We start from the raw sequence: 14,654 nt of genomic DNA on the forward strand, positions 1-14,654 counted from the left end.
TTTCCTACTCACTCCACTGTTCTCCACTACGATAAAGGCAAACAATTAAAAATACAAATATATAAAGTTATGGTAACTGGCATTACTCTCCTCTGATTGGACTGCAAATGAAATCTTAATATTGAAAATCTCTGTTTTTATAATATTAAAGTATTAAGTTGAACTGCATAAGACACATTTACGTCAGATTAGTGAATCTTTTAGTTTTTAGTTTTAGTTAAAGATATATTTTTGGGCTTTTTGTGCCTTTAATTGAGAGGTAGGATAGTGGATAGATTCAGAAATCATGGAGAGAGAGAGAGTAGGGAATGACATGCGGGAAAGGAGCCACAGGTGGGATTCAAACCTTGGCCGCCCGCTTGGAGGAGCAAAGCCTCCATACATGGGGCGCAAATCTTTATACACTTGTTAATAACAGTGCCAACTCACAAGCTAGCGTTCTCTCTATGTGACAGTGTTTTTTATTTCCTCCATCTACTCTTAAAGTCAGACTCACCTGAACGGCCTCTCTCCACCTACAGGTGAAGTAGCTGTGCTCCAGCTCTTGCGACCCCCCTCCTCTTTGTCGTTCCTCTTCTTGCGGAGAGGCGTGGGCACATACCCACTCTGGTTGCTCTTGTTAGGCAGGTACTGGTTGAAGGGCATGGCGGTGCGCGGCTCATTGATGGACGTCCGTCGTGCCAACATGTCGTCCTTACGCACATCTGGCATCTTCCTGTGGAGGGGACCGTCGGACTCTGAGTCACTGCCGCGGCCTGGTGAGAGAAGGAGACAGGAAAGTGAATTCTGCAATTAAACTATTTGTAAGTTTTTTTTTTTTCAGATTCTGTGGTGCACAAACATTTTACAATTTGTTCAGCTAGCAAATAAAAAACAGAACAATGCATGTCCACACTTCCTGTTTGTGCATGTGTGTATTTCAAACCTCTGAGTGTGAGAATCATGTCTCTCAGTAACACAGTCTAAAACCAGAACTTCCCTCAGGGATTAATGAAGTATGTAATGAATAAACTAAAAAATAAAATGTTAAAATTGTAACAAAACACATAAATATATCACACAATAAATGACTTCTTAGTCCTTTACTCCATCAACTCTCCCATCCAAATGTTTGATTATTATTTTCAGTGTGCTTAGAAAATCATCTTGCAGTTTTTTTCAGCAATTAATTGAAGCAATTACATCCCACAGAGTCTGTCAACCTTATGAATGAGAATGTATTTAATAAGGATTCCCCTTGAATTAGCCCAGAGAGCAATATTCCCCCAGCTTGCTACGTAATTTTCAGAGAGAGAGAGAGAGAGAGAGAGAGAAGAGAAAATGCACAAAAGAGAGTTCAACAAAAGAAAAATTAAATTAAGCAGTGAAACATTTGATTTAGGAGTCTCACTGCTGATTCCCAAATCTCTATCCGGGCTTCAAAAATAAGCTTCACATCTACATAATTTCCTTCCAGGCTGTTACATCCAATCGGCAAACATAAAAGTGCTGTTACAGTGTTATTATATACGTGCTGCATTCCAGCCGCTGAACATAAATCAAACCCCAGGCAGGTTGATGGCTTGTTTTTGTGAAACAAAGCAAGTAACATAAATCATCGCTAAATTTTGTATTGTGCGTCTTGTGCTGACTAAATTCTAACCTACAGTGCGGAAGACTTTACTTAGGATGCCTCCGTGTCTACGTGTTATCGCGTTTGAAACACATTGTTAGCACTTTAATGTTAGTGGGAACACCTGGACTTGCAGAAGTTCATTGCTCAAGGACTTTCCCCGCTACATGTCTTAAATTCCTCTGCAAGAAGTTCACATGTAATCCTCAGAAGAGAGGAATAAGGACAAGATTTACCCTGAGTTCATACCGGTCATTTCCACCTTCATTACACTGTAGTATTACCAATGGTAATCCCAACATCGGGAACCAGCAGGTAATGGATACCTGCAGCCTCGCTCTGCTCAAGGTCCCTCAAAATTCCTCCCCAAGATGTTCAGCACATGTGCTACTGGAATTCCCCTCCCTTTGAACGTGTGCACGCTAAATCTGATGACTCAATGTATATATTTTCCAAGTATAAACCCACAATTTCAACCAGATCTGAACCGTTAAATCTTCTCTTAGCTCTAAACAGATACATGTGGAATCAGAAAACTGCTCTCAGTGGAAACAAACGTCATATTCTTCTAAACTGGTGAAGAACCCCTTTCCTTTCAATCGACTTCTTCGTCTTCATGTGGTGGAAAAGATCGACAGATCAAGGTCCAAAAGAGGCCTTGAGGTATCTGCACTTCCCACCAATGAACGGTTTAATTACGTCTCTTAACCCATCAATTGGAAACATGAGCGACTCTACCATCCAAGACGATCAACCCTTAAGGAGCAACACATGTCTTTATGGGGGTGATGCACTCTCTCTGCACATGTGGAAACACTGAGGGAACATCTTTCATGGGTCAGTGCCATACTGTGCCAGAGATGCACACACACTTATTTACGTCAATATTCATCAAAATGCATTTATACTGCAGGAAATGCAGAATCGATGGATAACAGTTCAATATGAGCTACACAAAAAAAGAAGAGAGGAAGGATCAGAATAACATGAAGAGTGATAGAGATACCATCATGGCCTCTGATGGCAGTAAAGTGAAATAAATGATGACACTTTCTGGGATGGTATTCATGCTTTTCCAATTCTCCCATATTATGAAACACGTCTTTCTAGGCAGGAGGACGCCTGTTGTGGTCCAAACTTTGTTTTCTACACACTGTGCCAGAAGTGAAAAAGGTTGGACTGAACCAAAACAGTATGGGCAAACAATCATCTGGGTTATTTGTACATTTTTAAACAAACCCCCTAACAAAAGAGAGAATAAAGTGTTGGGAGGGGGACTTATACTTTGGTGAATCATTTGACAAATGGAGAGGCAAGCCCCGACATAAAAGAGGCTAAATCCCTGCAGAATCTGTGTTATTGATGTACTTTGTTTTTAACTTCACCATCAGTTGCCAAAGGGACGAATCCGAAGAGATGGCTAGTGCAATGAAACAGACCAGTATCATTTTACCAACAATGTTTCACACAGCAACAGGGATTTTGAAAATGGAAACATGTTGATACTAGCCAAAAGAAAGGAGAAATCTGTCCGAGATTGGAGGCTAAAGGCAGGCGCCAAAGCACATATTCTGAATCTGACTTTAAAAAATACTGAAATCCTGATTTACTGATCTGCTCCAAAGCTGCAAAATCTTGTGATCTTTAAATCTTTCTATACTGAGGTTTGGTGTTAATCATGCCCCAGAACAGACATCAGAAATGTTATTTATTTAAACCATCTTGATGATATCAGTTTATTCTTTCAAGAAGCCTGAGAGTAGCAGTATGGGTTCTGCAAAAACAGAAACGGGGTGGGGGTGATTCTTATTATATAATAGCAGAAGCACAAAGTGTCTCGTTTGTCATCACTGTATCCATGTACAAAACTTGGCAAAAACAAAAGAGCATCGCTATTATTGAATCTCTTTCAGGGATTGAATTAAACTCTTCTCCCTGTCCTCTCGTTGCTGTCGGGGTGAAGTCCGCTCACTGAGCTGATTGGAGAAAGGGCTTTGTCTAAAGGTCAGGGCAGAGAAAACCTGGCTGGGTCAAGTTGGTGTGCTTTTTTGGATAAATGATGCTCTTGTTCTGAGTGTACTCAAAGCTCCCCCGTGATTGGATGATAGCCGCATTGTTCTTCTGTTCCAACTTTTCCAGTCTGTGCCCCCTGGGTCTGATGTGAAAACTGATGTATGGCACCCTCAATAAAAGCAAGGGCTAACACATTTCATTATGCCAAATTTACACTGTAAGGTACAGCAACTCAACTCGCTCAGAGTAGCTCTTTCTTTTGGGTTCTCCAAAGGCAAAAGTTAGAGGTAATACCTGGTACACTGTAGATATTAATTATAGAGAAAACACGCTCAACTCCCTTTCAGCCTAAAACAACTGAATCCCGAAAAATGTTCAAACAAGATAAACAATTAAGACAGCACTCCAAAAGTGTATTTTAATTGCCACACAGATGTTTCGAGCATGTAACAGGCAATTGCCTCAAAGATTGCCTGTTACACGCTGAGGAAGAGCGTCTGCTACAAACATCAGTGTGGGAAATAAAATCCATTGAAGATATTTCCTGGGTCAAGGTTCCAAACTGACTTGATACTAAACAACAGAACTGAAACTGATAAATAAGGGAGAATGAGCATTAGAGCATACATTGCTTACAATACAGTAAATCATACACAAACCTGCCAATTTCAATTGCCAAGTTTCTAGAGCGTCTGCAATGTGTTAAACACTAGACCAAGATTTTTATCAATGGTAGCCAACATAACTAATCTGTGGTCAGTGACGAGATGCAGAGAGGTAATGTGTAGAAATATGCAGAAAAAAAAAGTTGTGAAAATGTTTCAGTTATTTTTGATACAAGACGTTTTAAAACGATTCAACCACTGTTATGTTACGAGCCAAAAGTAGCCTACCTGAACTAAAAATAAATCTACAGACCTTAAAGTAATATTTGTATCCAACGACTGCTGCAAGTGAAAGAGAGAGAACAGTGGTGGTTTCCGTTTATTAAAAGTTATGATTATATGTCTCACAGCCAGGAGTACATTTTGGTATTTGATGCCCAGACAGATAAAACTGTTATATAATTACATGTGTGTCACATGTGTCTCGTAGAACGCATTCATGTGTTGCATTCAGTGTTAATTAATTAATTGATTTTAATCAATTGTTCAGTTCATATGAATTGTTGTAGTGTCTGCAGCTGAATATAAAGTGAATAAAGAACGCTAAATAAATCCAGCTTAGCTTTGTAAATGAGCCAAGTGGACAGAAAAAACCCTCTAATGTTGTAAGAGGTACATGTTAGATCATATTTAACTGTCCTTTCTTTCCTCCTGTGCAAGACTGAACCCCAAAATATTCTAGACAGAAAACAGGAAATACCCATTCAAGAAAATGTTGAGATACAGAAATGTATTAAATTGTGATGTTTCAACTAATCCAGTAATCCAAGACATTTGTGTGTCATTTCTTTTTTGGCCATGGCCAACTTCTCCATCATGTCTCTGTTTTGTCTATTTTTCATCAGAAGAAATAAATGTTGTTAATGTCTCTGAAATGACAGGTTGTGTTACTTTGATTTAAAGTGTGTGTACTGAATTAAAAGCAGCCTGGTGATGTGACTAATCAAGCTGTGGGTTGTTTGTGTTGGTGGACAGATTGATTGTGTTAAAGCTTGTGTATCAAACACTAGAGGGTTTAAAATAAGGTCTTGTGACAGCTTTATTTTTATTCTACTGAAGAAAGACGAAAAGCTTTGTGGCTCCTGGCTGTGATGGATTTCTCCTTATTTGATCGTTAATTGTTATGAACAATTAGGAATGTTCCCAGCGGCTTATTTCAAATCAAAAGCCAAATTTAAGTTCAGACTTTAAGTTGACTCGTCTAAAGTTAGGAAAACACTGAGAGCATCAGCAGGTAAAGGATTTCAAATTGGCTAACAGTAGGAGTGTTTGCACTGCCAGTCTTCAGACCTCCTGGCAGGTTAAATGTGGTTATGCATTGCTTCGTTCCAGTTGCTATATGCCCGTTTTACCTGACAGCCTACATATCTTCCTTTTCTAGATCAAACTGTTTTGCTCCTACGAGATGCTACCCATTCACTGTGCTGGAATACAATGTGACTGTTTAACCGGCCTAGTTTTGGACATTCAAATCTTGATAAATCTTTTATCTGTGGCTCTCCATCTGGAGTTTGAAATTCTTATTCCTTTCTGGTGGATTTCTTTTTTTAAACTTATTTCTGAGAAGTAAAACTTCCAACAAGGGTTTTGAGTCCCTCTGACTGCTGGTGACAGCAGCTTAGGCTGTGGAGACGGCAGCTTCCTCAGCACTTCCTTCAAAACAAAAACACAGCCTGACAGGATGACTGGCCTCACTCAGTTTTCCCATGTGAAGTCTAGAGATGAAACTTACATCAAGAATTTTGAAGACTGTTGTAACCTTTTATAGGCCGCCACTGACATTTAAAAAAAGGGACGGATTCGTACTAAGTGTACCAATCAACAGCAGATGGTGGACTTGACTTGATTGTTTTGACTTCAGCACAAAGAATAAAACAAGTTCAGAGCTGTTTGAAGTTTGTTCGTTCTTGAGAGTCTAACTTTATGTCTACTTTTCATGCTACTGAGTTGGATTCATTACATTCCTTATCATCTAAACAAGTCATGAAACAGGCAGACCTAAACTTTTGCAAACAGACATTTTCTTTATGTTACATCTTGCAAGTTTTGGTACCTGTGATTTTAACTGTCTTTAATAAAGTTGAACTATGTTTTGTGTGTAGTGTGATTGTGTTGTTAAATCAGTAGAGTCTATACATGTATCTATTGTTTGAATCTTAAAGGAGACACAACCATTAAGAAACACACTGAGAAGAGAAGAAGGTGTTGATGTAGATAGAAAGTAAGATATTAATTAAATACATGTTTATGGAAAGTAGCAGGTGGGGAGAATTAGAAACAGCTGTCGGGGGGAAATGGAGCATGAGCCTGTTTCAATGACAGCTGAGTCAAAATAGATTTAAAGTACTTGATTGATAAAGAATAAATTGATGGAAACCTGTACATTTTGTTACCACTAAAAGGGCTTTCACACTCGCAAAAAACTCCTGAAAAACTCAGGATATTTCCAGAAGGAGCAAACAGCCACATTTTTTAGTCGGACTTTACCCCCCTTGTATTTTTTCCGCAGCAAGTCTGATTGAGCTGATGTTAGAACGCAGCAGGATATTCTTCAGAGAAATCAGCTCGAGCCAATTGGAGGTGGGAGTGACGTTTATATATACTGTGACTGGAGTCAGTGCATTGACTGTCTACCCACGGTTGCTACGATCTCCGCCGATGTAATTAAACGGCTGCATTATGTTTTCTGTTCGTCGGGCATGTTATTCTCCGCTCTTCTGTTGACATTATGATTCTGCCAAACTACACGCAGCATTGATATAAAAGCACATTTTCTCATTACAGCATCGTATAGTGGACTCTGTTTTGCTCCGTCTGCTACTTTCAGTTTTTTTATTTTATGTCACGTCTTACCTCGGGAGACCCCCTGCTCCCCCTCCTGTCTGATTTAACATGTGAATTTGCATTTTGTACAATCCACAAAGGATGAGGATGTTTAATTATATGTAACCTTTATTCTTAAACCAAAAGCCGCCTGGAAGTATCGTTGACGGACTGTAAGCTTTCATTCATACAACCACACCTCATTCTCTTCTTTGTCTCACTACAAGAGGATGTTTCATCTCTGCCTCTCTCTGCTGCTGTCACTCATCTCACTGCCCACTTAAACAGAGTCATCAAACAGCTGTAGTCCATGACGACAGGCTTAAACACTCAGCACAGAACCCCTTTTGTGTGGATGTCAATGACAGGGTCGGAAATCCTCTGTGAAAGGTGTCACAAACACAACGAGACAGTAAGCTTGGAAAGGCACAAAGGCTCAGGGCTTACTGTGCTGTGCAAAAAAACGTGAACCAAAACAGAAGCATAGTTACACAAAATACTGCAAAAGGCAAAAACCTTTAGAGGACGAAGAATCAAGAGGAGAAAATAAGTAAAAACAAATTAAGAGTGGAAGATTCAGTCAAAGGCTTTCATAGAGTTATTCAACTAAAATAAATAAAATTGGTTTTTTTTAAATAAATAATGAACAAATCGGTCAATAAAGGTCACATATTCTCCTCCTTTTCAACTAGTTTAAATATGGTGAGCCTTAGAGCTCTTAAAAACATGTGTGTGAAGTTTCTTGTTCTAAATCCACTCTGATCCTGTATTTGATCATGTCTATAAACCCCTCTATTTCAGCCCTGCTCAGAACAGGCTGTTTCTGTGTCTGTACCTTTAAATATGTAAATGAGCTGTGTCTGACCACGCCCCCTCTCTGGAAGGGCTCGGGTGTACTCGGTGCTTTCTCGCTCCATGCCCTATTGTTTACGGTGAGAAGGCAGACTCAGAGGGCAGAACAAACACCTAGCTGTGGGAGTGTCACCCACCTGGGGGAGGGGCTACTGCCCTTTGTGATGTCATGAAGGGAAAATCTCCAAACAGCCTGTTTGAGCACACACTTTCTGAAAAGTGGAGCAGGTAAAAGACGGAGAGGATGGACTTTTCACATCATGGGGGGTTTGTAGACGGACTAGAGACACATGTTAATGTTAGAGAAACATGGTAAAATGTATTTTGCATGATATGTGACCTTTAACTTTTAAAATTGAAGCACAGCATTATTGAGGTGCTTAGGACGTCTTTAAAACCTATTACAATATTAGATAATAACCACTTTCTACATTCCCAACATGTATCTGATGCTCTTAAAAGGAGTGACCATCAACAGGGCAGAGGCTGGTTTCTCATAATGTTCTGACTAAAACTCTAACTTTATTTTAATCGAGGACTCAGATGTGTACACAGGGAACTGCTTGATTCTACAATTCTACATCTGCATCATATCAAACCCTTTAGCTTTTAGCCACTTTTCTTGCCACTTTTATTTTATGAACGAAATCGGAATATTTCTCAGAGGATAAATCAATAAAGTGCCTTTTTAACGGCGCCTGTCACAGCTGTCCTTGCAGGCCATGTTGGTGGAGTTAACATTAAACCAATGAAATGTGTTAAAAACAAAAACAGATGTGACGGGTTTATTATTAAAGCAAAGTAAATGTTTTTCTTTTAATCTGCATTGTAAACTGACCTTAGATTTCTGTGATCTAAGAACTGATAACAGACACATAAAAGTTACTTTAGCTGCTTTTCTGAGAAGAACACAAAGACTCCTGTGCATGTAGCCTTTGACCTCAATTAATCACATTAGATTCATAATATTTTTTTAATTTTTAACTGAACTGGAGACATTCACAGGCATTGGAAACAAGGTTTTACAAAAGTGGAATCAGAAACACAAAATGGCATGAAGACTATATGATGATCTATATGGTAACATTGCTTTTACTAAATTCCTTTAACAAGAAGCTGAATGTGAAATTAAACAGTGGCCATAACTTGACTTCAAAACAGGCATCACACTGAGATCATTCACATTATTCTTTGAAATAGCCTTTGACCAACACAGGGTGTTGTCCTGCAAAAACACAGAGAGAACAACATGCTCTACTATAGAAGCACCATCAGGACAATGCACCTCGTTTATCCTGAGGCTCTGAGAGGAACTGAGAATATTGAGATTTTTAAACACAGTCTTTTATACTCATTTATTCAGTCTGGCTTTTATATAAATTCAAATCTTAACATTATTGTATTGCCTTTTTTTTTTATCCTACTACAATTTTAAATATTCTTCTCCTATGTATTCATTTTAATATCTTATTGCTTTTATGTGTCATATTTTTTTTTTCATTTTTCTATATATATATATATATATTTTTTTTTTAATTCTTATTGGTGTGCATTAGTCTCTCAATGATTTTATAAACTACTTTTTCGTCAATAACTTTTCTGCACTCTTGTAAAGCACTTTGAACTGCAATTTAATTTGTCTGAAATATATAATTATATTATATATTATATATTATGTGCTATATAAATAAAGTTTGATTGATTGATTGATTTATCTATAAGTCTGGACACTACAATCGACCCACACACAACAGCCAGTATTGAATAACTGCACTCTCAAAAGCCATGCAGTCAGGCCGTTTAATGACACAATGGATATGAGAAAGATTTGACCTGCCACCTTTGAAAGGTTGGACTGTTTGACCACAAGATCAAACTTTCACAATCAATTCAAAACTCTTCAAATGATGACGAGTGAGAGGAGTGGAATATTTCCTACCATCGCTGCTGCCACGGGTGACCAGGACGTCCGGTGACGGGGTTTGTCGTGAGCGTGAACCGAAGGAGTCCAGACTGTCGAACGAGTCCTCGCGGCCGTGCCGTGGCGGGGAGAGAGAGTCGCTGCGCTCGGAGTCCCAGCAGTCGATGTAGCCACTGTCCCGGATGCTACGTTTAGGGCTCTCTGCTTCCTCCGCCTCCTGGACGGTTACACGTGGACAGGTGAGATGAAAACACACAGATTTAGCATCACATGCAGGTATGAAGAAAGAAAGGTGACATTTTTGTCAAAAGCAACATCTTAAGAAGAGTTTAAAGTCCTGACACACACAAATATTTCCCTCTTAGTCCTAAATAAACTCATTTTCCTTCACTCCCTCAGAGCTTTCTCCTCCTTTACTTTTGCTCAGATCTTACTGAATAACTCTCTCTTCACCTCAGTGACCCCTCCCTTTGTCTGTGTGCAGTTGAAACACGTCTCTGTAGCTAATGGAAGGTGGAGAAAGGCCTTTCCTGTCTACCAAAAGACTTCCTGATCTTGACCTGTGGACCGCCTGTTATGCAACTCCCAAATCTCTGAAAAACTTTGTTTTATGATTTCAAACAGGCTGTACAGCCATGGAATTTCTGTCAGACCTAAGGTTTTTTCTTTGTCCTATATTTAAGTATCTTCAGTAAAGCAGAAACATTTTAAAGAGAAGTTTTTTGTACAGATGGCTGGATTGTTTGCTTTAAAACCCAGCGTCAGTTTTCTGATTTTAAATCTCTATTTTATCACCGACAGAATCTATACCAGCCTGTTAGAGGCTTTATATGTGATTTTTCACACTTAAATATAAATCAAGTATCTCCTCTGAAAATAACTCTGTGAGTCATGACTGTCTACAATGGGTGTAACACCCGAGTCCCACTGTCTGTGATGCTTTCAGAGTTTTCAGAGTCCTATCTTCACTTTGTTTACATCGCCCGGACGGCCAGCTGACTCCTCCCCTCGTGTATAAAAGTTGTTTAATTGAGGGACTAGAGAAAAGAAGAATAACATACTGTACTCACTGCTTAACTGTGTTTCTAGATCACGCTCATTTCAGGTAAATTTACATGCAGTGTGAAGATACTTAAGTGAGGACGTATACATTTTTTTTTTTCCTTCGGGTGGGAAACTGCCCCTCAAACCAAAGCACTCAAACTGAGCTACTTGCAACAAGAAAGCAGATGAAACTGTAAGTAAGCCATTCAACTGCATCTTGCTTTTCGATTATCGTTTTTTTTTCAAGGTCCAGTTTCCATTTTTAAGTATTGGAAGTTAGTAAGTACGTGCCAATTTAATTTGAAATGTGTGCACCTGATGTTCTTTCATTAGATTTTGTAAAATCTCGTCTTGTTATGAATCATAGAAACGTGGCTTTGTTTTGGTCAGCTGCAAAGTGTGAACATCTGTTGAAGTAATTCTCCCGAGTTGGCAGCGATCTTTTCAGTTTTATTGAACGGCAAAGGGACGTCACAATGTGGAATAAATTGCATGGGGGTGACATCATGTTTATGAGAGGTTGTCCTGTGTGTGTGTGTGTGTGTGTGTGTGTGTGTGTGTCCCGAGGGCATGCTAGTGCTAACTTTTCTCTTTGTGGTGGAACCAGGTGGAGATGACAGCAGAGGTAAAGACAGCCTCGGATGATTTCTGAGTATTTGATGTATATTTAACACAAATCCTCAGCGCCTCAGATTCAATGATTCAGCAAAATGTCCTTGTAAGTATTTTGTGAGGACTTTCAGACACTGCTGGTCTGTGATGTTCTGTTTATAGGAAGTGACAGCTTCTCTCCACTCCTCCTCTCCCGTCCTCTTTGTCCTCCGGCAGCGGTGGTTGCTGGGAGATTTGCTACAGAAACGACTGACTGCATTGTCCATGTACTTAAGATTTTCATGATATTTTTTCTTTAACACCCTGGAAACTACTTTACATGACTTAGCAAACCTTTCGCATCTGTGACAGCAGGCCCTCGAACTCTTTTAGGTCCAGCGTGGGCCCGTTGTAGGAGGTACAGCCGTTGGCAGCTCGACCCAACCAGTAGATGGTGATTAAAACCTGAAGGAGAGAAAGAGTGCAGACAGTCAGAAAGTAGACGGATCGGAGACAGTTTAGCAAATATGTAAACATTCAAGACATCTCGGTTCCTGAAGGTGACAGATGTTGACTTTTAACAATTATTGAGAACAACTCAGGAAGGGCCAAGAGTCTTTCCCAACCGATGAAAATACTTGTTTTGATATAAAATACTTCGAATAAATAAGAACCGAATCAACTTAGGGCTGCAGTCTGTCAGAACACCAAGGGAGGGGTGGGAGAGGAGGGGTGGGAGAGGAGGGGTGGGAGAGGAGGGGAGGCAGTCGGCTGAAGGGACAGATTTGTTTTGGTTTGAGAGACTGGTGCTGAAGTGTGACATCCACTTGACATAATTTATACCTTTTTACTTAAAGTAGTAAAGCAGCCCATACGGTGAAGTGAGTGTGTGACTTATGAATGCTACACAGTTAAAAACTGATATTGGGACACTTGACTACACCCTCCAGCAGTGAGAGGGATAACAAACACATGCTTGTACTTTATTAAGTGCTTTAATTATTTTATATTAGCACCCTGAAACAAGGAAAAGCTGCATCATTGATTATCCCTGTTTGTCTATGCTAAGCTAGAAGTTCTTCCTCTAAACCAGGGGTGTCCAAAGTGCGGCCTGAGGGCCATTTGCGGCCCTTGAAGGGATTTTTTGCGGCCCGTGACTTCAAATGAAGAATCAGAAGATTTTGATTAAGATTGGCACATTATCTTATTTTTCTTTTTCATGTTAACAAGGGCTGAACAATATTCCGAAAATAGAAAATGTTCAGTAACATGTATGTTGTTCTTTTTTTTTTTAAATCTACAGCTTTTACTATTTTCCACATTTTTTGTAAACTATGAAAAAAAACTTAAGCAAAGTTTTTGCAAACAAGCGGACTGTTGTTTAACCATTTAATGACCTGAGCTAAATGCAGAAAGCTTTTCCACGTTACAGGCTCTGAGAAAATAAATAAATAAAGTAGAACAAAGAAATCAAAATATTTGATTTCCTTTTATTAAAGGGTTTCTTTAGCGAGCCTTTTGATTCTGATCTACAAAGCCTTACTATTTTTTCAACTATATTTTAAAAAACAAAACCTGTGATTCTAACACGACAATTTGGGCCCGCAAGAAAAAAAGTTTCTGGACACCACTGCTCTAAACGCTGAGTCTCTCTTTATTCTGGATTATAAGACCCTCTTCTTGGACTGTTTTTAGACTTTTCTGCCATATCTTTAGTTACTGTAGCTACCTCCCAGAATACGATGGCCTCTTCCTTTAGATCTTGTGAACCAATCACTATCATGGATACACCAGATCCAGAAACTCTCAGGATAATTACCAGGCATTACAAGGTGTTATAGGTACTCTGTGAACTCATTTTTATTTTATTTTTGTGTCTGGTCATTTACATGACACATACCACATAATAATAATAACTGAAAATCAACCTAATGTTTCAGGATGTCATTTTAGTCGGCATCAAAAACATTGTAAACATGAAAGACTCCCCAAATAATAAGACAACAAGAGGTGAGATACAACCAATACACACAACGACAAATAAGGTATACACACCAACACAGCCCCAGTACACATAAACAACACTAATAATAAACTTCATCTTAGTACATCTGTAGTAAAGATCACTATTTTGTTTCCTTTCACTTCCTCTCTTTTCCTGCTGCACCTCCTTTAGTACACTTCCTGGTTTCTCACTCTCTCCTCTCCCCCTTGATTGGTTGTCGTTTGAACTCTGTCACTAATTAATTAGATTTAATTCACCTGCCTGCTCCTTATTTAAAACTGCACTCCCTTGCACTTGTGTTTTCATCCTCACATGGGGCGGCAGTTCAGTAAGGGTAAGGTGGCGGTTACGCCTATTTTAGTTACGCTCTAGTCCATTTTAATTTGTCCTAAGTACTTTATTTATCTTTATTTCCTTTCAGAACGTAATGTAATTTGACTTGTTTATTGTACTCATATTATTTTATTTGGTGTTTCAGCATGGATGTTCAATCCCATGTGTGTCATATGTTACCCTCATGATTCAACTGGAAAGAAAATAAACCTGTTGCATAGAAATGAAGTCTTGTTGGATTCCTGCATCCTGACCGAATGCCCCCCCATGGTGATAGCACCTCAGATTTGAACCCTTCTTTACAACATCAAAGTTTGCTTTTAATCCAGTATGTTGCATAATAAATGGAGTCTGAAACTGTATCTATTCTAAGGTACTCTCCTCCTCTTTTCCCATGCTTTGAAAATGTAATCAGACAAAGCAGAAACATCATCAATGAGGTTTCACATTATGTGTTAGACTGTATCTATGCAAGTCTCACACTCCAGCTTTAAATGACCACTGAACATGCTTTAATATTCAGAGGACGAGCAGGTTAGGCGTGTTTAAGACCGGAGCAACAGAGGTCATCCAGTGATCAAGTCCCTGACAGCAGTCATCCTGCATGTCCTCATAATTATACCTTTCATCCAGACACAGTTTGAAAACATGCTATTCAAGGGACCAGTTTGTTTGAAGCTTCAGTGGTCTGTTCACGAAACAATGGTCGCCACAAAAGCATCACCCGGGTGTTGTGCAACTCGATCAGGTTTATGTGCAGGGTGTACACATGGAACCTTCACTAGACCTCTTAAA

At 39.2% G+C, this 14,654-nt stretch overlaps 1 protein-coding gene across 1 annotated transcript in view; it reads right to left on the reverse strand.

Moving 5' to 3' along the window:
* LOC132982569 (LIM and calponin homology domains-containing protein 1-like) overlaps positions 1-14,654 on the reverse strand; it is a 99,021-nt gene that overhangs the window by 26,685 nt on the left and 57,682 nt on the right. Inside the window, exons 6-8 of the mRNA XM_061049120.1 lie at positions 11,876-11,986; positions 9,905-10,103; positions 497-755 (exon numbers count right to left, since the gene is read on the reverse strand). Of these exons, the coding sequence (XP_060905103.1) occupies positions 497-755; positions 9,905-10,103; positions 11,876-11,986 (569 nt within the window). The remainder of the gene's footprint in view (positions 1-496; positions 756-9,904; positions 10,104-11,875; positions 11,987-14,654) is intronic.

The sequence above is a fragment of the Labrus mixtus genome, chromosome 10, assembly GCF_963584025.1.
Source record: "Labrus mixtus chromosome 10, fLabMix1.1, whole genome shotgun sequence".
Lineage (NCBI taxonomy): Eukaryota > Metazoa > Chordata > Actinopteri > Labriformes > Labridae > Labrus > Labrus mixtus.